Raw genomic sequence first — 26,781 nt, 5'->3', positions numbered from 1 at the left:
TCGTAAGTTTTAGCGATAATTTATAAAAATCGTGACAAAAAAATCATTAATTATTAATTTTTATCAAAATGTAAAAAATTGTTAAAAAAATATATTTTTAATAATAATTTTATTATAATTTATTTTTAATAATACTTGATGAAAATTAAATCTAACTATTACGACTTATTAATAAGTTTTTTTTTTTTTTTTATGTTTAGGGAAGGTAAAGCATGGCATAAAAATTGTGGAAGTGGATGTATCCATGCATAGGGATGTACAGCTGTAAAAGCCGTACACAACACTTTTTATATTGGATAAATTATAAATATATTCTCTTAATTTTATTTAAAATATTAATGGTTATGTTTGGTTTGATTTTTTTAAAAATAATTTTTAGAAAATTTTATTTTTTTTATTTTTTTTATTTTTTTGTTTTTACTAAATTTTTTTAATATTTTATGCAAATTTTTTACTTTTTAGACACACCTAACATAAATACACAAAAAAAGAAAAAAAAATTGTAAAAAAAATCTTTTAAAAATTCACTAAATACCAAAAATACAAAAAAAATATAAGAATTCAGTACATTTTTTTATATTTTTATGTATTTCTTAATTTTTTAAAATATTTTTTCACATTTTTTTTACTTTTTAAATATATCTAAGTAAGGTACATTTAAAAAAGTAAAAAAAAATGTTTAAAACTTTAAAAATATTCACTAAAAACAAAAAAATATGAAAACCAAAAAACTTAATTTTGAAAAAACTTAATCCAAAAAACTCAAACCAAACACACTGAATTGTTTCTTATGATCTGAAAAATTATAAATATCACTTTCTTAGAATTTTTCATTTAACAAAATTAATTGAAAAAGTGAAATTTCTAACTGTTCATCTGTACAATAATAAAATTATCTGAATTATTAATTGAAATAAAATTTTAACATTATTAAAAATTGTTAATTAACTTGGTAATGTATTAATAAAAAGACCTATTTGTTATGAAATTAGAAATTTTAAGAGATATAATGTAATTTTTAAAATCACAAAAGATAATTTGTAATTTAAGTAAATTTTAGTAAATGTGTTTATAATTTACCCTTTTATATAATCATCTACACAATCTCTGTAGACACCCCATTTTTGACCGGCCCTAAGACTTGGGCGCTTTCTTTTGATTACCCGATGATGACAATTAGAATGCGTTTCTCACAAAATTCTCAGTAAGAAAGATGGAATTTAAGTTTTAATCACAACTTTCACCCATTTTTTGGCCAAACTACTTTAGACCTTAAAACCCTCTTTTCAAAATATGTTTTTTTAAATGTTTCTATGATGTCCCGAGGCTCCCATTTCGATTAAAATATTACACTTTTCAGTAAACCGAGTAAGGGCAAAGTGGAAATGAATGGAAGGGAGGTGAACTTTTTGAAAAATATTTAAAAATATCTTCTTTATAGGTTTGGAGTTAAAGGAAATAGGAGGGGATGAAAGAAAGCTGGTTTAGGAAAAGGATGAGTATCAAATTATTAAGAAGGAAATGAGCAGCCTTCGCTAAATTAGGCATTTCTCTTTGTACACTTGGAATTTAAATATGAGGCCACCACCATTGGAAAGTAGACTTCTAGGGCTTCAATTTAGACTCAAGAACCACCTTAAACCAAGTCTAAATAAGGAAGATATGCCCATTTGAAGTTAAGCTTAAGAGTAGATTTTGTTGACCCAGCCCGAGACAGCCTTCACCAAATTAGGCATATCTCTTTGTACACTTGGAATTTAAATGTAAGGCCACCACCATTGGAAAGTAGACTTATGGGGCTTCAATTTGGACCAAAGAACTGCCTAAAACCAAGTCCATATGGGGGAGATATGCCCATTTGAAGTTGGGCTTAAAAGCAGATTTTGTTAATTCGACCCAAAACAGCAATATCCCATTTTTCTTGGTTTTGGTTCGGTTGGGACAACCCATTTACCTATTCTTTGAGCCATTCAAGTGTATCCACTCATCCTCCATTATACCTAACCATCCTCCATAGTCAAAAAGATGTTTTGTTTGCATCCATAAAGGAGTATCCCATGCAACCACCTTGAAATTTTGCCCTCCTATCACATTCTTGTCTCCCACCTTGTCTCCCACCTTCTTTTTGACCTTTACTCTCCCTCATTGCCTATATAGAATGATCATATTGTAAGAGAGGAGGAGGACTACGAAATTGAAGAGAAAGGAGTGAGAAAAGAGTGAAAAAAGAGAGAAAATTTGAGTTTTTTAGCCAAAAATATTCCTATCTTCCATATACACCCCATACCTTCCATAGCTACTGAAATTCCTCATTTCCATACACCAAAACCACTCCAAAAATTCTGATATGGCCAAAGATTAATCGCCTCGATCATAAAGAAGAATGTTTAGTGATTGAAAGTGAGAAAAACTAGAGAGTTAACCACTTTCCATAACCCAAACTCCATAAACTCCATAATTTCGAATTGAGGATTTGAGAACACACTTCCTACACTTGAGGGTGATCAAGAGGAAGTTTGGAAATCAAGAAGTTCAATCTTTCTTTGGAAGGTGAATTTTTCATTTTTCATTTTCTTATATTTTATATCTTATATTTATATTCTTGCTTCTTATTTCATTGTGTTTTGTTATAATCCAAGTGATTTGTTTATCTCATATTTATTTTCTTACTTTATATTTCATAGTATGTTGTTATAATCCTAGTGGTTTGTTTAGCTCATAATTATTTATTTATTTATTTTTATTCGCATACTTTAATTTCATATTAGTTTTATTGTAATCTTGCATGTTTTACCTCATATTTATTTTTTTCGTGTATTAGTCTCATATTAGTTTTGTTGTAATTTTGCATGTTCTATCTTATATTTGTTTTTTTGCTTTAGGTTTATGTTGTGAGTTTGCACTTTTTTGTATTTTATTTTATATTTATTTTCTTTTTTTAATCTAACCGGTAGTGGTTAGTTGAGCCACCTACATATTTTTTGTTTGTTCCTTTTCTTGGTTTTGCAACAAGACAGGTTTTGCTTGGCCTAGTTCGCCGGCCGGCCTATTTGGCCGGTCGGTTAGCTTCTTCCGAACAAGATGGCGTAATCTCCCAATATTAACCAATTTCCGCCGGCGGTTCTAAAGAACATGAAGCTTTTATTTTATTTATTTATTTTATTTTGAGTGTATTGTGAGATTTTTATTTTGTTGTAATATTCTCCTCATCCCTCTCTAATTTGGTTTGTAATTATTTGTAATAATTCCCACCCCCGCTTCTTTCTATCCCGTTCTTTTACTTGCTTTCTTTATTTGTACATAAACCTCATATTTATTTTTCATCATAGTTATGCTTTGCATCCATGTTTCATGCATCTTGATTCGGCTAAGTTTGCATTTGGGGATTTAATCAATTCCTATGTGATTATGTGCGCTACCTCATATTCTTAAGATGATTCACATATCATATTTTAGAAGCCGAATCTTTAGTTGCATCTCATGAGTGAATTGCATTATGGTTTTGTATATAAGATCATGCATATTTTACTAACTTTGTTTTGCAGCTTGTTCGTAGGACATCAAACATGTGAGTTTTTATGCTTTAGCATTCCGTGTGTGTGTGTTTTTCTTACTATGTTTAGCATTCTACCATGAGGCTAGTTGTTTATATGATATAACTCTATGAATGCCAGTGGATGGAGGTTGTGTCGCTTAATTTGGAATGATGTTGATTTTTCATGCTTGTAAACTCAATTTATTTGGGTTGTACATCGTCAAAACTCTTTCAAAATGCATGATATCAAATCGTTCCAAAATGAATGACATAGTTTATACTTGATATGCTTCACATAGTAAATTTTAGGATTTATTAACTAATCAGAACATGAACATATAAATAAAATAAAATTCATATCATGGTTAGTAAAGGCCGATCTTTGATCGGGTGGGCGGGGGTGCTCATTATTGACCTTCCCCTCTCATACCTAAGGTTCCGAGCCAAGCATCCTTGGTTACGACGAACAGTGGCCTTGGCACGAGTCATGGGTTTCCTAATTTTCCCAAAATAAATATTAGGTGGTGACTCTGAAATCTGATGACGCAGTCCATTTTTGACAAAATTGCAATAAAATGGATTTTCAATAAAAGTTGCCAAATCTGGACTCTCATCTACGTTTCACATTGCACTCGTGACACTAGATCAAAGAGATCTCAGTAGTCCGAACTGTTTAACACGCGCGGGTACCCCCTGGGCATGTTACAGTTTCTGGCGACTCTGCTGGGGAATTTATGAAACTTTGACTCGAACTCTATGATATGACCTTTATTTTCAATCATATGTTCATTGCATTGCATTCATTGGTGCACTTCAAGTCCTTGTGTTACCCAGATACTGGTGGGAGCATAGGTAAGCTTTTTGTGACACTACACCTATTTTTACGATACTTTAGAGGCCTTGTGTTGTAACCTTTTGAGATTTGTCAAAAGGGTAGCTTTGCTATGTAGCCCTGCTATCTAGCTTTGCTATCTAAGGTTCTCAGACTCCGAAGAGAGGCCATTTGACCCTTCTGATTTCCTGGGATCTTTATTGGTTATGACCCAAAGAACTCTTTGGTAACGTCACCTTGGCTTCAACCCGTAAAGTAGAGCCAACCTTGTACATATAGTGAGCTATAGTACCTTTTAAATTAGGATAGGATGCTTTCCCATTTCTAGGATGTATGATACCGCTTGTGTGAATAGTGAAACCCTAGATCATTCCAAGCTAGGACAGAATAACCCTACCCTCTTTAGGAGTGTTTGTTCTCTTTCTTGCTTTATGTGTAATGTATTGGATCTATACAGGGGTTCTCAAATTCGAATGAGTGGCTCAGGCTGTTTAGTTTAGCACCATTACTTCAAAAACAAAAAAAAAATAACAAAAACATAAAATCAAAAAAAAAAAAATTAAAAAAAAAATGCCGATATCCCACAAAGTCGACCATCTCTGTGATTGGGGAGTGACCACCTGTTGATTGCACGAGCTTTATTTTGAATGTTGTGGCTGGCCCACACTTTGGCTAGCAATTTATTTTGAATGTTGTGGCTGGCCCACACTTTGACTAGCAAAATTGAGAATGGTTTTATTCTGAGTTCTGAATTGAGTATTGAGTCTAAGTTTGACTCCACCAAGTTTGTAGAGTTAGAGTCAGGCTCGAGTCAGCCTAATGAGTCAGAGTCTGTTGATTTCGATAGTGCTAACCTAGACATTTCTGTCCTGTCTAGGTCCTCTTTGTCATTTTCTTTTGAGTATGTTGTCAAAAGTCTGTTGCCATTGCTGAGTCATAGTCTCTTTTCAATAAACAGAAAAACAAAAAAACAAAATGCCATAGAGTCTGCCTACTTCTCTGTGCCTTAATTCATTGTATTGACCAAAGTTTTTCAAAACTTTTTCTAAAACTCTGATGAAAACAAAGAGGAAGAATTTCCTCGGGATTTGCAAATTTTGATCAACTGAGAAGAAGAGAGGTGTGCTAAGCCTTTGATGAATAAAATCATTTTTGTTAATGTGGGTACTGAGAATGATCCTAGCTTGGTCCAAATTGGTTCTATCTTATCTTCGTAAGAGTACGGGTGATTAGTCACTTTGTTAAAAGATTTCAAAAACTGTTTTTGCGTGGTCCTACGAAGATATGCCTGGAATTGATTATACAGGATAAGATCCCTCTTGACTCGTGGTCCGACCTCCTTAGCTCCTTAGCTTTCAAACCTTGATTCGAAGTATTCAATGATCATTCAAAGTGTAAGGCTTGCATAGCCGAATTGGAAATAGCCCTTGAACTAGGGGCCATGATGTGATTTAAATGGAGGCAGCCCTTCAAGTAGGGGCAATAAGGTCGAATATGATCTAGATTGGAAACAGACCTTGAACTCAGGGTAGAGAATGTGATATCGATTTGAAACAGCCCTTGAACTAGGGGCAAAAGCGTGAGGCTTGGATAGCTGAAATGGAGGCAGCCCTTAAACTAGGGGCAATAAGGTACCACCCTTGAGAGGCTCGCTGGGTTGAAAACTCGGAAGGGCAACCCAGGCAAAAGTTAGAGCACAAAAAAAAATAAATAAAAATAAAAATAAAAATAAAAATAAAAAGAAAAAGAAAAAAATGAAAAGCTCGCAAGGTTAAAAACTCGAAAGGGCGGCTTTGGCAAAAGTTAGAGCCTAAAAGGAGAGTGTCAATACCTAAGTGAACCTTAGCCAGAACTATGTAGGGATCGGAAGTAACCCTTGAACTAAAGGCAAGAATGTCAGATGTGATTTAGATTTGAAGCAGCCCTTGAACTAGGGGCAAAAGGTTGGATGTGATCAAAAAGTTAAAACTGAATTGTTTCCCAATGAAGATCGCCCAGGAAGGCAAAACCCAGAATTTGAGAGAATAAATTTTATTATTGAAGGACAGTCGAGGTCTTATCTACTACACTAGGGGCAACACTAGAGGCAAATTCAGACCCAATTAGTTTAGTCCCTACATCATCATATCTACTGGTCAAGTGTAGTAGTCGTTCTTATAGATGGCCTAGAGATTTCACACCCAATCAACATGTTCAAATTAAAATAAATATAACCCTTGAGAGGCTCGCTGGGCTAAAAACCCGGAAGGGCGACCCAGGCAAAAGTTAGAGCAGAAAAACAAAAAAAAAATATATAGAAAAAAAATGAAATGAACAAAATGAAAAAAAAAATTAATTAAAAAAAATAGAAAAATGAAAAAATGAAAAGCTCGCAAGGTTGAAAACCCGAAAGGGCAGCTTTGGCAAAGTTAGAGCACAAAAGGAAAGTGTCAATACCCGAGTAACCCTCAGCCGGAACTACGATGGCCTGATTCCTATCTTTGGGATACGTAGGTAACTTCATCTTGAAGTTCGGCCCTAATAATTTTTCAACTCATTCATTTTGTCCATGTTTGATTAGTGTATCTTTAGTTGACTTGGTTATCCTATCCGCGTTTGATTGGTGTATCTTCGTTCTACTCAGTCCAGTCGGTTTCGATTCAACTTGGTTCGGTTTGGTTCAACGGTTCAGTTTGGTCCAGTTCTGCTCGGCTTCATTCGGTTCGGTTTGGCTTGGTTCGGTTTGCGTGGTTCGGATATCACCATTGATTATCTGGCTTGGGACTATGCACCCCAATGGTTGATCCCATGTTGTTTGAGTAGTGGCCATTTGCAAAAGTAAGTTTTGATTAATTTGAATGAAGCTGACTAATTTTTCTAAAAAATTGTTCTATTTTTGCAAAACTTGGACCATTCTTTGGATTTGAAAAGGGAAAATTTTCAGTGCTTACAGTTTAGCTTACATGATTTGAAACAGAAAATTGAATAAGCATGCTAATCTAACTGTCATGTTGATCAAAACATTTTTATAAAAAAAAAAATTCAAGGTAATGAATTAGGGGCATAGTCGAGTTAGAGATTCTGTCTTCTCCACCACTCGAATCAACTCGTCGGTGCATATGAGTGTGTATTCATACCAGTCAAGGTATTCATACCAGTCAGTGTATATAAGTGTGTATTCATACCAGTCAGTGTATTCATACCAATCAGGGTATTTATACTAGTCAGTGTATATAAGTGTGTTCTTTTCATACCAGTCAATATATTTATACCAATCGGTGTATTTATACTAGTCAGTATATATAAGTGTGTTTGGATCGTTTTGTTTCGTTCTTCTTTCGTTAAGTCATTCTTTGATTCAGGTCAGTATAGAATCAATGTTCAATTCAGAGTTCAAAATTCAATCACTCTCAAATTCAATCAAACAAAAATGTTTTCAAGTTCAAAGTGATATGCCAGTCATGCCAGTGATGAGCAAAAAAGAAATTGATTTTATTGAAGTCAGGAAGGACATCCTCGATTACAGAGACTCAAAAAAAAAACAAAAAAACAAAAAAAACAAAAAATAAAAACCAAAAAGAGAGAGAGTAGCATTTTCTCAGTTTTTCAGCAGCAGCTCGGCGGAGAAGATTACAACCGGCTTCATTTGCACACAGCTTCGTTGCCTGACTTTGCCATCAGCTGCCTCGTTTCATCTTTGCTCCTTCAAAGCTTTTGAAGACTCTGCCTTGACCTTGGCAGAGCTTCCAAAGGAGATTATTCCTCGCCGACCATCAAATTGGTTGTGCGAAGAAACTCCGAATCGAGTCACGGAGGTCATCAGTCGTTTCAGCTCTTTGTTCTGCTTTTTCAGCGCACTAATTTCTACTCGAGCGTCTTTGTACATACGTTGAAGGAGGGAGAGTTGTGCATGTAACTGATGTACTTCACACGTCCTGTTCTGCAGTCGACGGGACAAGTTGGAGACCGCTATCACGGTCTCCACACATGACCTCAGTATATACGAGTTTGCTTCGATGTCAGACTGTGCCGCCATGATTTGTTCAACTGACATCGCTGGAAAGTTGAAAATAGGGGAAGGAGGAGGAGCTCGTGGTTGAGGTTCAGGAGAGTCAGAATCGGTCATCTCTATCGTGGACTCGTTCAGGTCTGGAAAAAGAGTGAGAGAACCGTGTGAAGAAGCCATGGCAAAGGAGAGTAATGCAAAAGAAAGAGGTTGCAGAGTGGTGGCAGAGAAAGTTTGCAGGCTTTTGTTCTGCCTTTCTCTTTCGCAGGCCTCAACTTAAGAAGAGGATGAAGCCAAAGAAGAAAACAAAGAGGGAGGAAGGCTCGAGACGATCATTGACAATCGGGGCAAGATGGGATAGCCTGTCAATCAGGCGCCGCGATTGTTGAAATCGTGTGCCAGACACAACGCTCGAAGAAGATGACGGAAGAGAGAGTGAGACAAAAACAGAGAGAGGCGGGAGAATTGTATATTTATACATATATGTATATATATTATATATCTATGTATTATATATATTTGTTTGAACATTTGGTTACAAGAGTGGCTTGGGTTCAGTGGTTTGGCTCTGTGGTTGAAGGCTGGGAGGTTGAGCCCGAGGTCAGGGGTTCAAACCCCACAAACAAATGTTTCTTTTGTTTTGTTTTGGTCTTATGTATATATATGTCTCATATACCTATATATATATATATATATTTGTTTGAAGATTTTGTCACAAGAGTGGCATGGCTCAGTGGTCGAGGACTCGAAGGCCAAACTTGAGATCAGAGGGTCGAACCCCCGTGTCTATGCATTTTGCATTTTTCCTTTCTTTTTTGCGTGTTTTGCGTACGTGCATTGACGTCAGCAAACGGAATATACCTTCTCAATAACGGTATCTTCCCGTTGATGGCTGCAAACAGAATATTTCCCGAATCTATGTATGTATACCGTACATGCATGTCTGTGTATATTGCCATATTTGTATGTGTTTTGTCTATACATAGTATATGTATACGGTATTTGGTTCGAGCATACAATTCATTCTTTCATTCTGTGCATCTATCGCACAATAATCTCATTTTGAGCATTTATCGCACAATTCCAATTCAATCGCGCTATCTTGCGCATCGCACTATCTTGTGCACCAATTTTAATCGCGCTATCTTGCACATCGCACTGTCTTGTGCATTTCAATTCAATCGCGCTATCTTGCGCATCGCACTGTCTTGTGCACCAATTTTAATCGCGCTATCTTGGGCATCGCACTGTCTTGTGCATCAAATTCAATTGCCCTGTCTTGGGCATCGCACTGTCATGTGCATTAATTCACTCGCCCTATCTTGCGCATCGCACTGTCTTGTGCATCTCAAATCAATCGCGCTATCTTGCGCATCGCACTGTCTTGTGCAATTTCAAATTCAATTGCGCTATCTTGCGCATCGCATTGTCTTGTGCAATTTCAAATTCAATTGCGCTATCTTGCGCATCGCACTATCTTGTGCACCTGCATTGTGCTGCATTACGCTATCTTGCGCATTTACCCCGGTTAAAATACAGTCAGGTGACCCTGTCTGTTTACACCACCCCGGTTAGAATACAGTCAGGTGACCCTGTTTGTTTACACCACCCCGGTTAAAATACAGTCAGGTGACCCTGTCTGTTTACACCACCCCGGTTAGAATACAATCAGGTGCGCCTGTCTGTTTACACCACCCAAATCAGTTAAAAAACAGCAGGTGAGCCTGTCTGTTTACACTACCCAAATCGGTTAAAAACAGCAGGTAAGCCTGTCTGTTTACACCACCCCTCCTCCTCTTGCGTGAGACGCGTTAGGATTGCAAATCGGTTAAAAACAGTAGGTGTGCCTGGTGTTTACACCATCTTTCCTCCTTACATTCTGTGCATCTAACGCACAATAAAGCACCTATTGCACAATTTCGATTCCATCGCACTATCTTGTGCAATTTCAATTTAATCGCGCTATCTTGCGCTTCACACCATCTTGTTCACTCCCTAGGTCTAGGAGACCTTAAATCCTCTAAAGGTGCAATTCCTTTGGTGTTTGTCCTGCCCGAACGACTTCAGATGGTCTGGTATAGCCATCTGCCTGTGATTGCAATGAGTTCCTAGGAGACTAACTGCGACAGTGGAAACTAGAGTTCGAATGGCAATGCCTAGAACGCAAAAGGTTTGGAATTTCCGAGACTAAAGTCTGGTTTAAATACCCAGGGGTGTATCCTCGGCTTGAAATCTGTATGGCAGCCCTATAGGTTGAGGTAGCATGTATGCGCCTCAATTTTGGATACTGAACCAACCTAGTCTGTCACCCCGTTGGAGAATAGGGAAAGTTGTGAACATGATTAGGAAGAAAAGCAACATCGGTGGCTTCTACATGTAGAGGTTACCCCTTGTCATTCTACCATACCTTCTTCCACTTGCATGAGACGCGTTTGGATTTCGAAACCACTTTTACTCCTTTCACGTGAAACATGTTAGGATGTGACGTTTACTTGGTTAAAACCTTCCCCCTTTCCGTATAAAATACGGTTAGGTACGCCTGTTGGTTACACCATTGTCATTCTCGTTGGTTAAAACCTTCCCTCTCTCCGTATAAAATACGTTGAGATACGCCTGTTGGTTACACCATTGTCATTTTCTCTGGTTAAAACCTTCCCCCTCTCTGTATAAAATACGGTTAGGTACGCCTGTTGGTTACACTATTGTCATTCTCATCGGTTAAAACCTTCCCTCTCTCCGTATAAAATATGTTGAGATACGCCTGTTGGTTACACCATTGTCATTTTCTCTGGTTAAAACCTTCCCCCTCTCCGTATAAAATACGGTTAGGTACGCCTGTTGGTTACACCATTGTCATTCTCGTTGGTTAAAACCTTCCCTCTCTTCGTATAAAATACGTTGAGATACGCCTGTTGATTACACCATTGTCATTTTCTCTGGTTAAAACCTTCACTCTCTCCGTATAAAATACGTTGAGATACGCCTGTTGGTTACACCATTGTTTTTTTACCTGGTTAAAACCTTCCCCCTCTCTGTATTAATTACGGTTAGGTATGCCTGTTGGTTACACCATTGTTTTTCTCTGGTTAAAACCTTCCCCCTCTCCGTATAAAATACGGTTAGGTATGCCTGTTGGTTACACCGTTGTTGTTCTCCCTGGTTAAAACCTTCCCTCTCTCCGTATAAAATACGTTGAGATACGCCTGTTGGTTACACCATTGTCATTTTCTACTTGGTTAAAACCTTCCCCCTCTCCGTATAAAATACGGTTAGGTACGCCTGTTGGTTACACCGTTGTTGTTCTCCTTGGTTAAAACCTTCCCTCTCTCCATATAAAATACGTTGAGATACGCATGTTGGTTACACCATTATTTTTTTACCTGGTTAAAACTTTCCCCCTCTCCGTATTAAATACGGTTAGGTATGCCTGTTGGTTACACCATTATTTTTCTCTGGTTAAAACCTTCCCCCTCTCTGTATAAAATACGGTTAGGTACGCCTGTTGGTTACACCGTTGTTGTTCTCCTTGGTTAAAACCTTCCCTCTCTCCGTATAAAATACGTTGAGATACGCCTGTTGGTTACACCATTGTCATTTTCTACTTGGTTAAAACCTTCACCCTCTCCGTATAAAATACGGTTAGGTACGCCTGTGGTTACACCATTGTCATTCTCGTTGGTTAAAACCTTCCCTCTCTCCGTATAAAATACGTTGAGATACGCCTGTTGGTTACACCATTGTCATTTTCTCTGGTTAAAACCTTCCCCCTCTCCGTATAAAATACGGTTAGGTATGCCTGTTGGTTACACCATTGTCATTCTCGTTGGTTAAAACCTTCCCCCTCTCCGTATTAAATACGGTTAGGTATGCCTGTTGGTTACACCATTGTTGTTCTCCTTGGTTAAAACCTTTCTCCTCTCCATATGAGATACGATTAGGTACGCTTGTTGGTTATACCGCCATTCCTCCTATCGCATGAAACGCGTTGGGATTGCAAGTTTACTCGGTAAAAACATCAGGTGCATCTGGTGTTTACACCATCTTTCCTCCTTTCGCGTGAGACGCGTTAGGCTGTTGTTTCACTTGGTTAAAATTATGTTGTGACATATTTGTATGTGATCTTGTGGCACGTTTAATGCAATGCACCCCCTGTTATGTTTCATATCATTTGCACGAAGCTTGCCTCTTCATTGTTGTCATCTTCATATCTTTATCATCACTCCATGGCATTGTATTGCATTGCATAATCATGAATTTTCAAACAACTGGCTTCGCAAAGCGTGTAAGTCCAACCTTCAAACTGCATTTTGAGCATGTCACTTCCATTCTGCCCCTGAACTACGCTGGTTTGATTCCTTGCAAAAGGATACGTAGGCAACCTTCGGGTTCAACCACTTGCATTGCATTTTGTTTGTTTGCCCAAGTCTTACGGCCTTGTCAAAAGGGTCGTCTTTGGGCTTTGACATTCACTCACGTCATGAAATGACTTTGAGCTCTATCAAAGAGGGGCAACTGTAGACACCCCATTTTTGACCGGCCCTAAGACTTGGGCGCTTTCTTTTGATTACCCGATGATGACAATTAGAATGTGTTTCTCACAAAATTCTCAGTAAGAAAGATGGAATTTAAGTTTTAATCCCAACCTTCACCCATTTTTTGGCCAAAATATTTTAGACCTTAAAGCCCTATTTTCAAAATATGTTTTTTTAAATGTTTCTACGATGTCCCAAGGCTCCCATTTCAATTAAAATATTACACTTTTCAGTAAACCGAGTAAGGGCAAAGTGGAAATGAATGGAAGGGAGGTGAACTTTTTGAAAAATATTTAAAAATATCTTCTTTATAGGTTTGGAGTTGAAGGAAATAGGAGGGGATGAAAGAAAGCTAGTTTAGGAAAAGGATGAGTATCAAATCATTAAGAAGGAAATGAGCAGCCTTCGCTAAATTAGGCATTTCTCTTTGTACACTTGGAATTTAAATGTGAGGTCACCACCATTGGAAAGTAGACTTCTAGGGCTTCAATTTAGACCCAAGAACCACCTTAAACCAAGTCTAAATAAGGGAGATATGCCCATTTGAAGTTAAACTTAAGAGCATATTTTGTTGACCCAGCCCGAGATAGCCTTCACCAAATTAGGCATATCTCTTTGTACACTTGGAATTTAAATGTGAGGCCACCACCATTGGAAATTAGACTTTTGGGGCTTCAATTTGGACCAAAGAACTGCCTAAAACCAAGTCCATATGGGGGAGATATGCCCATTTGAAGTTGGGCTTAAAAGCAGATTTTGTTGATTCGACCCAAAACAGCAATATCCCATTTTTCTTGGTTTTGGTTCGGTTAGGACAACCCATTTACCTATTCTTTGAGCCATTCAAGTGCATCCACTCATCCTCCATTATACCTAACCATCCTCCATAGTCAAAAAGATGTTTTGTTTGCATCCATAAAGGAGTATCCCATCCAACCACCTTGAAATTTTGCCCTCCTATCACATTCTTGTCTCTCACCTTGTCTCCCACCTTCTTTTTGGCCTTTACTCTCCCTCATTGCCTATATAGAATGATCATATTGTAAGAGAGGAGGAGGACCACGAAATTGAAGAGAAAGGAGTGAGAAAAGAGTGAAAAAAGAGAGAAAATTTGAGTTTTTTAGCCAAAAATATTCCTATCTTCCATATACACCCCATACTTTCCATAGATACTGAAATTCCTCATTTCCATACACCAAAACCACTCCAAAAATTCTGATATAGCCAAATATCAATCGCCTCGATCATAAGGAAGAATGTTTAGTGATTGAAAGTGAGAAAAACTAGAGAGTTAACCACTTTCTATACCCCAAACTCCATAAACTCCATAATTTTGAATTGAGGATTTGAGAACACACTTCCTACACTTGAGGGTGATCAAGAGGAAGTTTGGAAATCAAGAAGTTCAATCTTTCTTTGGAAGGTGAATTTTTCATTTTCTTATATTTTATATCTTATATTTATATTCTTGCTTTTATTTCATTGTGTTTTGTTATAATCCTAGTGATTTGTTTATCTCATATTTATTTTCTTACTTTATATTTCATAGTGTGTTGTTATAATCCTAGTGGTTTGTTTAGCTCATAATTATTTATTTATTTATTTTTATTCGCATACTTTAATTTCATATTAGTTTTATTGTAATCTTGCATGTTTTACCTCATATTTATTTTTTTCGTGTATTAGTCTCATATTAGTTTTGTTGTAATTTTGCATGTTCTATCTTATATTTGTTTTATTGCTTTAGGTTTATGTTGTGAGTTTGCACTTTTTTGTATTTTATTTTATATTTATTTTCTTTTTTTAATCTAACCGGTAGTGGTTAGTTGAGCCACCTACATATTTTTTGTTTGTTCCTTTTCTTGGTTTCGCAACAAGACAGGTTTTGCTTGGCCTAGTTCGCCGGCTGGCCTATTTGGCCGGTCGGTTAGCTTCTTTCGAACAGGATGGCGTAATCTCCTAATATTGACCAATTTCCATCGGCGGTTCTAAAGAACATGAAGCTTTTATTTTATTTATTTATTTTATTTTGAGTGTATTGTGAGGTTTTTATTTTGTTGTAATATTCTCCTCATCCCTCTCTAATTTGTTTTGTAATTATTTGTAATAATTCCCAGCCCCGCTTCTTTCTATCCCGTTCTTTTACTTGCTTTCTTTATTTGTACATAAACGTCATATTTATTTTTCATCATAGTTATGCTTTGCATCCATGTTTCATGCATCTTGATTCGGCTAAGTTTGCATTTGTGGATTTAATCAATTCCTATGTGATTATGTGCGCTACCTCATGTACTTGAGATGATTCACATATCATATTTTAGAAGTCGAATATTTAGTTGCATCTCATGAGTGAATTGCATTAGGGTTTTGTATATAAGATCATGCATATTTTACTAACTTTGTTTTGCAGCTTGTTCGTGGGACATCAAACATGTGAGTTTTTATGCTTTAGCATTCCGTATGTGTGTGTTTTTCTTACTATGTTTAGCATTCTACCATGAGGCTAGTTGTTTATGTGATATAACTCTATGAATGCCAGTGGATGGAGGTTGTGTCGCTTAATTTGGAATGATGTTGATTTTTCATGCTTGTAAACTCAATTTATTTGGGTTGTACATCGTCAAAACTCTTTCAAAATGCATGATATCAAATTGTTCCAAAATGAATGGCATAGTCTATACTTGATATGCTTCACATAGTAAATTTTAGGATTTATTAACTAATCAGAACATGAACATATAAATAAAATAAAATTCATATCATGGTTAGTAAAGGCCGATCTTTGATCGGGTGGGCGGGGGTGCTCATTATTGACCTTCCCCTCTCATACCTAAGGTTCCGAGCCAAGCATCCTTGGTTACGACGAACAGTGGCCTTGGCATGAGTCATGGGTTTCCTAATTTTCCCAAAATAAATATTAGGTCGTGACTCTGAGATCTGATGACGCAGTCCATTTTTGACAAAATTGCAATAAAATGGATTTTCAATAAAAGTTGCCAAATCTGGACTCTCATCTATGTTTCACATTGCACTCGTGAGACTAGATCAAAGAGATCTCGGGAGTCCGAACTGTTTAACGCGCGCGGGTACCCCCTGGGCATGTTACAATCTCACACAAATATATCAATATCAATATATTTCTAATTTTCTTGGGTTAAATGAATTGTAAAACGACGAGTTCGGATCTTTTGCCATGGTTTCCTGCATTGTCCCAAAACGACGTCGTTTTGGGGTCACAAAAAGGAAAAAAAAAAACAAAAAATGAAAAGAAAGAAAGAGAAGGAAGACACTGAGAGAAGAAAGGACAGAAATATCGCCGGAAATCTCGTCGCCACTCCTTTTCCGGCGAGCTCACCATCCCAAACCATTTACCAAGCCCTCCCTCCCTACACCCACCACCTCGCCTCTGCAACCCACCTCCACCTCCATCCCAAACCTTTATGTTAATGGAGCCCCTATTTCTCATCTTTTCATCACCGATGCAATACATCGGCAACACATACAAAGATTCACACATTCACAAGAATATAGGGGCAGAAAGTGTTGGCAAGAAGCTCACAACTTAAAGTTAATTGTTCACATATGAAGAAGCTTCCCAGTTAAACAATCATCTCTAAATTTGATTTGTATAGGGTTATTATTATCATAAAAGTCTAAAATTTTAAAACAAATGGGTTCATTGATATTAAATAGGAACAATACAAGTAGTAGATCTATGTTCATCACTTTGTGTTGTAGGCAATGAAGCTTTCCATGGCTCTGTGTTCTGTTTTTTTCGCCGATCTCTCTTTGAAAACCCTAGATCTAGGGTATGTGAGCTCCTCCTCTCTCGCCTAGCCTCACCGCCGCCGTTTCGCCTCGCCTCGCCTCACCGCTGACTCGCTTGCCGACTCTATTTCTTCAGCTTCTCTCTCTCAGTTCCTCTATTCTGGTTTTGTCCGTTAGGTTTAGGTTGTAATGGATGAGAGAGAAAGGAAAAGAGAGTTATGAGGGGGAAAAACACTTAATAAAACGACGTCGTTTTGGTTGCAAGTTACCACGGCAGAGGATCTGGATTCGTACTATGATATCATTTATACAGGACTATATGAAAATTTTTAGCTACATGTATCACACATTCCTAATTTATTTATTTTTTTAATACATATTCTTAGGTAACCATATTAAACACTTACATGCATTTTCTTAATACATATATCTATCACCCAATATGATGATTCTTAACAATTCTGAATTATTATATTTTCGACATATTCTTGAGATATAGGCCTTTTTGGGAATTGGCTTATAAGCTAGATTATTGGTTTATTAATTTATTTAAGTTATATCATTTCTCTATTTTTTACATATTTTTTCATAATAAACCAAAAAATTAACTTATAAATCACTTTTTAAAACAACCATATTTATATTTTTATTGAAGAATAGAATATTAGTACTTTATAAGTGTACCACATTAGTGAAGAGGAAAATTAACCCAGGACAGCACAAGTTTCTGTTGAATCATTTTAATATCTTATATTTATTTATTGGTTTATCTTTTTCATAATGGGGTTTTATCACTTTGGTAACCTCTTGGTCATAAATGGAGGGTAAATAGAATTCATAAACCTGGTTAATGGTCATTATTTTGGTGTAACCATTTTCTTGTTACCTCTTGGTCATAAATGGAGGTTAAATAGAATTCATGAACCTGGTTAATGGTCATTATTTTGGTGTAAGTATTTTCTTGTTTAATGGTTATTATTTTGGTGTAACCATTTTTTTGTTTAATGGTCATTATTTCTGGTATTTTCTCCAACAGTTTCCAATGAAGAAAAGGCATGAGCAAAGGAGTAATTATTTAGTAATTTCAAAATATGGAGACATGGTATTCCATAGTATTATGATTGATGGAGAGTGAGTAGGTGGGATATTGTGTTGGGTGATTAAAAAATATGAAGAGACATATTAAATGATAATTAATTAAGAAGTAAAAATACGTGATACTTTGAGGACATTCAACAATTTTATGAGCAAAGTGTGTGGGGGTTAATCTCCTTTCATTCACCAAGAGAATCTTGAAAAGAAACGGAAAAAAAAGTACCTGCCTTTTGAACTAGTGGTGCCCTGGTCCACATTGACTAACCCACCTCTTGATCTGATACATTGCAACCACCCCTTCTCAAAATTGTATATATATATATATGCATTAAGACTCGCAATTTTCACTCTTTAAAACCTTTCATCAATACCCTTCTATCTCCAACTTCAATCTTCATTATCTTATTATATCCTCAAATGGCACAGGTACTCTCTTCTCCACTTAATTCTGAGGTTTCTCTTATGGTAAACAAAATTAATGATGATGAATGATTGTATTCTAATCTCTGTTTTCTCTGTTGTTGTGAAATTTTTATAGCAGAAGGTAGTGCTGAAGATCATGACCATGACCGATGAAAAGACCAAGCAGAAAGCCATAGAGGCTGTTGCTGACATTTATGGTATTACCAGACCTTTGCACAAAATCAAATAGCTAATTTTCACGTTAGATCTGAAATTCTGGATTTCAAGAAACGTAATATGTGCATTCAAGTCATTTTCATGATTGAATTGATTTCTTAGTTACATAGTAAAAGCATTTTGCTGTGGGTGTATCTTGAATTCTACTCCAATTATGATATGCTTATTACCTGTTATTAATGGGTAAATGATCGTCGTGGGGGTCCATTTTGAATTTGTGTTTGAGTCTATTTTAATCCAGTTTACTACTTTATGTCGTTCTACTGCCAAACCATGTAATTTTTCTTTGCCAGTTTGGTTATTCTGTTTTAGCTTTTCTCAATCTTTGCCTTCGCCACAACACATTTCAATACTAATATTGAAAGTTTTATGACTGTAAGTGGCTCTTTTGATCATCAGGAGTTGATTCAATAGCAGCTGATTTGAAGGATCAGAAAATGACAATCATAGGTGAAATGGACGCCATTGCAATAGCCAAGAAACTGAAGAAAATAGGAAAAATAGACATCGTATCAGTTGGTCCAGCTAAAGAAGAAAAGAAAGATGAGAAGAAAGGTGAGAAGAAAGATGAAAAGAAATGATGATGATGATGAAGTTTAAAAAGGGTTCTTGATCTTTCTATTTCTAATATAGATACACTCTTCATTTTCTATTTGTTAATAAATACATTTACTCTATATAATCTATTTGTGCACTTTGGATGTCCACAGCAAGCTTGGAATTTCTATCAATCTCATGTGTCTCCTTGTGTTCCCTTTTCTTTTTCTTTTTTTCTTTTTTCTTTTCATTGGAGGTGAAGGGGTAGTTGAACGATCTCGTACAAACGTTATGGCAATTGGGTTAATCTCAATGATTATCCTTCATACTCATATTTAGAGTGCTTTTTAATTTTCATGTTAGTGATGATCACGCAACAAAAATCTCATATAAAATAGAAAAGAGTTACAATATATAATCTATAGTTGATGTGCAAGGCTCTCGAGTCTTGACCAACGGATTAACCTCGTTGGTTCAATCTTATTTATTTCATAGAGATCTTTTAGTACTTGTCCTCTTGACTTCTCACCATAGATTGAGTGCTCACAATGAGGTGCATGCCCAACTCTGCTTTTGGATTGTGATCCTTCCTCATTATATGGTTTTTGACTTCCGCATATGCCCACAGGACAAAACCATATCACATAGTAAATTATTAAGTTACTATGAAAGTGATGCAGACCTAACTTTATGTCTAGAAAATGCATTCAGCAGAGCATGTCTTCTATGTTGTCATAAATACAACGTACGTAGTTTCCAAATGACTTAGATATCTTAAACAAACAATACCCAATTTGACAGGCTTAAGGAAACATCTTGTATTTTTACCATTTTATCATCATTTGTACACTGAGTTTGTTTGTTTTGAGGGATTATTTCATGAGATTAGACTATTATTTCATTTAGGTCATGTTTGATTCACAAGATTAATAGTGAAGTATTAATAATCCTATTAAATTAGTGTGGTATTCACTTTCCAATTGGATTAATATCCATTGGATTAATAATCCTACAAATTTGTTGGATTAATTATCCATTGGATTAATAATCATAAACCAAAATGTTAAAACAAACATAGGATAATTGGGCCCACGGATTAATAATCACAATCCCATACTTTAATCCATCCAATCAAACATGCCCTTAGATTAATAGTTTATTGTTTGGTTCAATTTTTTTACTCTGGATTAATAGTCCCTCATACGAGGGATTATTGTATCCTATGGGGGAGGGTGAGATTATTTTCACGAGATTGGTATCACATGGGACTAATGTGTGAAATGTTTATTTTACCCTCATGCTATTACTTAATAAACAATTGGAAAATGGTAAAATAGTCTTTTGAATATTTATAAATTATTTTTTAGTGTTGTTAATTTAAAATTATATATTAAATAAAAAATATAAATTATAAATTATAAATTAAGTTTAATTAAAAATAATAAATTAAAAATTATGGCCTTATAATTTTTTTAGTGTTGTTAAAAAATTAAATTTATATATTAAATTAAATTATTTTTTTAGTGTTGTTAATTTAAAATTATATATTAAATATAAATAAAAATAAAAATAAAAATTATAAATTTAATTTAATTGAAAATAAAAAATAAAAAATTATGTCCTTATAAATTAAATTTTTTTAGTGTTGTTAAAAAATTATATTTATATATTAAATAAAATTATTTTTTTAGTGTTGTTAATTTAAAATTATATATTAAGTAAAAAATATAAATTATAAATTTAATTTAATTGAAAATAATAAATTAAAAATTATGGCCTTATAAATTAAAATTTTTTAGTGTTGTTAAATTATAAATTGTAAATTATAAATTATAGATCAAAAATTTAAAGTTATATATTAAATAAAAATTATAAATTACAAGAGTAAAATAATTTTTTGAATATTTATCCTTATCTAGTCCGTTCAACCAAATATTGGATTCACTAAAAATAATCAAATCCAGACATCTAATCTCATAACTAAACAAACATAGGATATAAATCCAGTCTAACTAAATAGTCCGGAGATAATGTATCCTAAGACTAATAGTCCGATAGATTACAATCCCCCTTATCCAGTCCGTTCAAACAAACCCCCCATAAATTCTCTATTTGTTCGCTGAAATAGAGTTAGGGAGTGAATAATCATTCCATTAAAATGATAAATCATTATTTTATTTATAATGTATTTATTATTATTTTTTTAAAGGCAAAATCCATTTTAATAAAACAATCATTCTACTCCACTTAATTTCAATGGTCCTGTTTGGTAGGGCTTATTTTCAGCTTATTTTAATTTTTAGCTTAATTTAAGCTATTTTGATGTGTTTGGTTCAGCTTAACAATACAGCTTATAGCTTTTTGTAGGTCAAAAATCAACTTATTCTTTGAGTGAGGGAGGATAATCTTAATTTATAAGTCAAAAATCAGCTTATGTTCACATCTATAAGTTATAATTACTTTCTCATAACTCTACCAAACGGGACCAATAAATCAAATACTCCTTGCACATGCATTTCATAAAATGCAGTTGATCAGATTTTAAAAATTCATAAAAAAAAAAAAAATTAAATTTATGACCCAGCATTAATTATTAATTTGACGGAGATTATGCATGAAAGTGGAAACACAGAACACCTAAAATGCATCCATAAATGTTCATTCAACTTATTCAGACTGTTTAAATATTTAGAATAATGTTTGATAGCTCGAGGATTTCCCCTCCCCCGAATCCCTCTAATACCCAAAACGACGTCGTTTTGGACATTAGCCTTTTTTTCTTTTTTTTCTTTTTTTTCTTCCATTTTCGATCAGCTCAGGAACGGGAGGAGAGAAAGAGAAGAGAGAAAGAGGAGAGAAAGAGAAGAGGGAATGGAGAGGGCCCCTCCTTGCCGCTGCTGACCTGCCGATCGTCGAGCAACTCCAATCGTCGTAGCAGCAGCTCCGCCGTCGCAGCCCCGCCCCTCGCAGCCCCTGCCTCTGCCGCCTTTGCCGCCTCTGCCCCCGGTCTCCGCCTCCAGCCCCATTTGTTGGGCCCCCTCCAGTCCCTCTCCTTCCTCCTCCTCCTCCTTCTTTTTCTTCCTGCTTCTGATCTGCAAAAAAAAAAAAAAAACAAAAATAAAAACGGCGTCGTTTTTGGTTCGGGGGGAGGGGTTTCGAGCTACGTAACACTGCCGAAATATTTAACTGGCCAATAGATTTGTGAATAAAATTTTTATTTTGTTTTGTTTTATTGCTTTTTTTAATTTTTTTTTATAAATTTAAAATTTAAACACAGACTTCTCGTGCGGATATCTATACTATATATTAAGCAAAAGGAAGTTTTTAATCCCAAGCCTTGTGAGAGCTCAAATCTCCCAATCTAAATTTCTTGATTTTTTGATTTTTTTTTAAAAAAAATCTTAGCATTTATTAACTTCTTCCAACTCCCAAGTTTTACTATCATAATAACACTTTGATGCGTTAACAACAAGCATAAAAATAATTCTTTGAAATCTAACACATGCATTCCTTGAAAAGTCCCAACACATACGATTATTATCCCTCATAATAACACTTTAATGCATTAAGAACAAGCATAAAAAAATTTCTTGAAAAGTCCAACACATATGATTATTTTCAAAATTTTAAACTTTAAATATAATATAATAAAAAAAGAAGGCATTCAATTCTTTGAAAAATTCAACACATATGATTATTATCAAAATATTAAACTTTAATATAATATAATAAAAAAAAAGACATTTAATTCATTGAAAAGTCTAACACATATGATTATTATCAAAATATTAAACTTTAATATAATATAAAAAAAGGAAAAAAAGAAGACATTTAAAAAAAAGGGTCTGGCTTTGGTCCAGTCTACTATCGGACTGGACCGCGCTGTTGGGCCCGTGGGGGCCCACCACGGGTCTTGTTTTGAAAATCTGAACCATTCAATGTGTAGAACTCGTCAAGTACTATATGCCTGTGAAACATTACGTTGATCGGATATCAATAGCTATGTGATCAAAACAGTTTTTTATAAACCGTTAATTTATTCACCGTTCATTTTTTTTATACAAAACTGATTTGATCACATAGCTATTGATATCCGATCAACGTGATTTTTCACAGGCATATAGTATTCGACGAGTTCTACATATTAAACAGTTCATATTTTCAAAACGGGACCCGTGGTGGGCCCCCACGGGCCCAACAGCACGGTCCAGTCCGGTGGTGGACTGGACCAAAGCCAGACCCTAAAAAAAAAAAAATATTTAAAAATCGTAATTCACATATATAGATAATTGTAAATATATTAAGGAAAATAGGATTTCTAAACCCCAAACCTTATGGGAGCTCCAATTTCTCAATCTTAATTTTCTAAATTTTTTATTTAAAAAAAAAAACTCAGCATTTATTGATTTGGTCAAAATCCCCTGATCAGCATTTATTAACTTTTTCCAATCCACATGCCAGCATTTATTGATTTGGTCAAAATCCCTCATTAGCATTTAAAATCCCCTCATACAAATAATTATAGATACAACCTGTGCATAGTTACTGCAGTAGCCTTTTTAATTTCTTCTGTACATTATGGTTAGTGATAAGATTATTAAATTTTTTTTATAAATGTTTTTTTTAAAAAACATAATTTATATATTAAAAAAATTAAAAAAAATATAAATATCTATAATTATCCCGTGTATAGTACGGGTGATAGGCTAGTCTCTATATAAGGAAAATGGGATTTCCAACCTCCCAGCCTTGTGGGAGATTCAATAGCTCAATCTTAATTTTCTAAATTTTTGATTTAAAAAAAAAATTTAGCATTTATTAACTTTTTCTAATCCACATGTCTTTCTCCATGCCTTTATTTATTGATTTGGTTAAAATTTTCGAATCATCATTTATTAACTTTTTCCAATCTACATGCCTTTTGAGAGCTTTGGTAAAAATCCCCTCATACAAATAATTATAAATACAACTCGTGCATAGTTAATGTAGCACTCTTTTCAACTTCTCTCATACACTATGAATAGTGATAAGACTATTAAATTATTTTTATAAAAAATCTAAAAAAAATAATTTATATATTAAAAAAAATTAAAAAAATATAAATATCTATAATTATCTCGTGTATAACACGGGTGATAGGCTAGTCTATATATAAGGAAAATGGGATTTCCAACCTCCAAGCTTTGTGGGAGATTTAATATCTCAATCTTAATTTTCTAAATTTTTGATTTAAAAAAAAAACTTAGCATTTATTAACTTTTTCTAATCCACATGTCTTTCCACATGCTTTTATTTATTAATTTGGTTAAAATTTCTAAATCATCATTTATTAACTTTTTCCAATCTACATGCCTTTTGAAAGTTTTGGTAAAAATCTCCTTATACAAATAATTATAGATACAACTCGTGCATAGTTACTGCACTCTTTTCAACTTCTCACATGCTCTATGGTTAGTGATAAGACTATTAAATTATTTTTATAAAAAATTAAAAAAAATTAATTTACATATTAAAAAAAAATTTAAAATAAATATAAATATTTATAATTATTGCGTACAGCACGGAGGTGATATGCTAGTACAGATAAAGATAAAGGACAAGACTTTTGTACATGTCAGCATGAGTCACAGAGCACGAATTCATCCAATTTATGCCCTCAAAATTTAATATGTCCATATCATGACATAAGGCTACCAACACCTAATATAACTCGTCTCAGGTTTAAATCAAGATTCGATCCGTCTTGTCTGGTTTATGGGTTCATTTTTAGATTTTACTTCGATAATTTGAATTGTTTAATGTGTAAAATTTATTGAGCATTATAAATTTACAAAATATTATATTGATCGGATATCAATAGCTATTTGATTGGACACAATTTGTATTAAAAAAAATAAACAGTGAAAAAATAAACGGTTGGCAAAATTTTGATTCAATTAAATAGCTATCGATATCCGATCAATGTAATTTTTTACAAGGATATAATACTCGACGAGTTCTTCATATTCAATGGCTCGAATTATTGAAACAGAACCAAAACCTAGACTCATAGGTCAAATTGAACAAATCCAATCTTAATCTCAACATGAGACACGTTTTGTACCTCCTAATATATATATGGTTTTGATTGAGCATTTACACAATTGTCGGTGAATTTATATTCCATCACGTATTGAATAAGATTTTTTACAATTTTAGTTTTTAATAGATGAAATTATTTTTCAAATAATATATGTAATTATTTAAAAAAAATATGGTAATATAATATTTATTTTAATTTTTAAAATTTCAAATTATTATAATTTTACAAAATATATTTATTTTTTATAAAATTTATATTTCTAAAATCAGCATAACGAAATCTACCAAATAAGATTAATATTAAATACAAGATTATATAGAAATAAAGATATGTTTTTTATTATAAATTTACAATTTAAACAATTTTTCATAGTAAGTTTTCTTTACTCAATTAATAATATTTTTTGGTCTAATTTTTTTAGTTTTTTTCAGATTTAAAACTGACTCAATTTTAAAATTGAAAAAAATTGAGAAATTTCTTAAAAACTAATAATATTCTAAGTTAATACTAGAAAAAAACTAAGAAATTTCTCAATTTTACTAGATAGTTTTGCAAATTGAGAAATTATGTTTGGTTGCAATTTTCTGAAAATTGAGTTTTATGCTTTTTGTTTTTCATTTTCTGTTTTCTTTTTTTAATATATATATATATATATAGTGAATATTTTTAAAGTTTTAAGTGATTTTTTTAATTTTTTTAGATGTACCTTACTTAGATGTATTTAAAAAGTAAAATATTTGTAAAAAAATATTTAAAAATCAATAAATACACAAGCATACAAAAATGTACTAAATTTTCATTTTTTTTTATTTTTTTTTGGTATTTAGCGATTTTTTTAAAAAAAAAAATCACAAATTTTATACTTTTTAAGTATATTTATGTTAGGTGTATTTAAAAATTAAAAAAATTGCTTAAATATTAAAAAAAATCAATGAAAACAAAAAAAATGAAAAAAATAAAAAAAAATCAATTTTCTGAAAAGTGAATTCGAAAAATTGAAACCAAACAATTTTATTAGTTTTATATTTCTAAAAAAATAATATTTTATTTTTATAAAATTTTGTATTCAATATTAATCGTATTTGATAGATCTTATTGTGATGACTTTAAAAATATAAATTTTATTAAAAATAAATATGTACAATAAAAGTTATGAAAATTTTAAATTTTGAAACAACAACACAAAATAAAATGGCACATCAACAATATCCCTTGAATAAGAAAAAATACCTAGTATGTTTGAGGCATGGATAGTTGATTACCAAATGATTTGTGATTTATGGAGATGGTGGGGCCCGGAATTTTGTATTAAGGCATGGAGCATAATTCTTGGTGATTAGTTAATAACATTGTCATATGGTGCACTTGTAACACCTACTAAATTTTTATTCAAACTCAATAAATTGATGTTTCTCAATTCCTTCCGCTTTTAATAAGTGTAAAACATTTATATATATATATATATATATATATATATATATATATATATATATAAATATTTTGAAAATAAGACTTTATGAGTTTAAAAACAAAGAAAAAAGAAAGAAGATTTAATAGAGTAGAAACCTTATTAATAGAATTTTAGGGAATTAATCCTAAATTTAAACAATAATGTCATCCACACCAACTTATTATTGGAGGAGAAAACAAGTTGAAAAGTCATTGAAGGCAATTATTTGATGGGTAATGTTAGGGATATTAGTTTGTTTTGTTTTTGAGAAATAAATTTTGAAGAAATTTTTTTAAAATTTTATTTGGTTTAGTAATTTTGGAAAA

General features: G+C 33.6%; 1 protein-coding gene and 1 long non-coding RNA gene across 5 annotated transcripts; both read left to right on the top strand.

The window, feature by feature from the left end:
• The first annotated feature begins 1,829 nt into the window (after positions 1-1,829).
• On the top strand, positions 1,830-6,120 carry LOC145806213 (uncharacterized). The gene is made up of 2 exons (XR_014349024.1): positions 1,830-2,550; positions 3,018-6,120. It is a non-coding gene; the product is annotated as an uncharacterized LOC145806213 (long non-coding RNA).
• Positions 6,121-13,872: 7,752 nt separating this feature from the next.
• Positions 13,873-19,117, top strand: LOC114323747 (heavy metal-associated isoprenylated plant protein 39). Of its 4 annotated transcripts, none has more exons than XM_082902503.1 (3): positions 13,873-14,307; positions 18,289-18,367; positions 18,786-19,117. In XM_082902503.1, exons 2-3 carry the CDS (start codon positions 18,307-18,309, stop codon positions 18,965-18,967), a joined length of 243 nt encoding a protein of 80 aa, XP_082758629.1. In that variant the 5' UTR covers positions 13,873-14,307; positions 18,289-18,306; the 3' UTR covers positions 18,968-19,117. The 4 variants fall into 4 exon arrangements, with proteins under 4 accessions (XP_082758629.1, XP_082758628.1, XP_028127208.1 ...); XM_082902502.1 differs by having other exon boundaries at positions 13,921-14,307; positions 18,286-18,367; XM_028271407.2 differs by lacking the exon at positions 13,873-14,307 and adding an exon at positions 14,348-18,173.
• Positions 19,118-26,781: the final 7,664 nt, after the last annotated feature.

This window comes from Camellia sinensis, chromosome 13 (assembly GCF_055761805.1).
Source record: "Camellia sinensis isolate YWXY chromosome 13, ASM5576180v1, whole genome shotgun sequence".
Taxonomy (NCBI): Eukaryota; Viridiplantae; Streptophyta; class Magnoliopsida; order Ericales; family Theaceae; genus Camellia; species Camellia sinensis.
Note: the sequence above shows the minus strand (reverse complement) of the source record. Positions and strands in the feature narration are given on the sequence as shown.

Coding starts and splice junctions, on each gene's coding strand:
- LOC114323747 (XM_028271406.2), top strand. Junction 18,368..18,785: donor GGCTGTTGCTGACATTTATG/GTATTACCAGAC, acceptor TTTGATCATCAG/GAGTTGATTCAATAGCAGCT.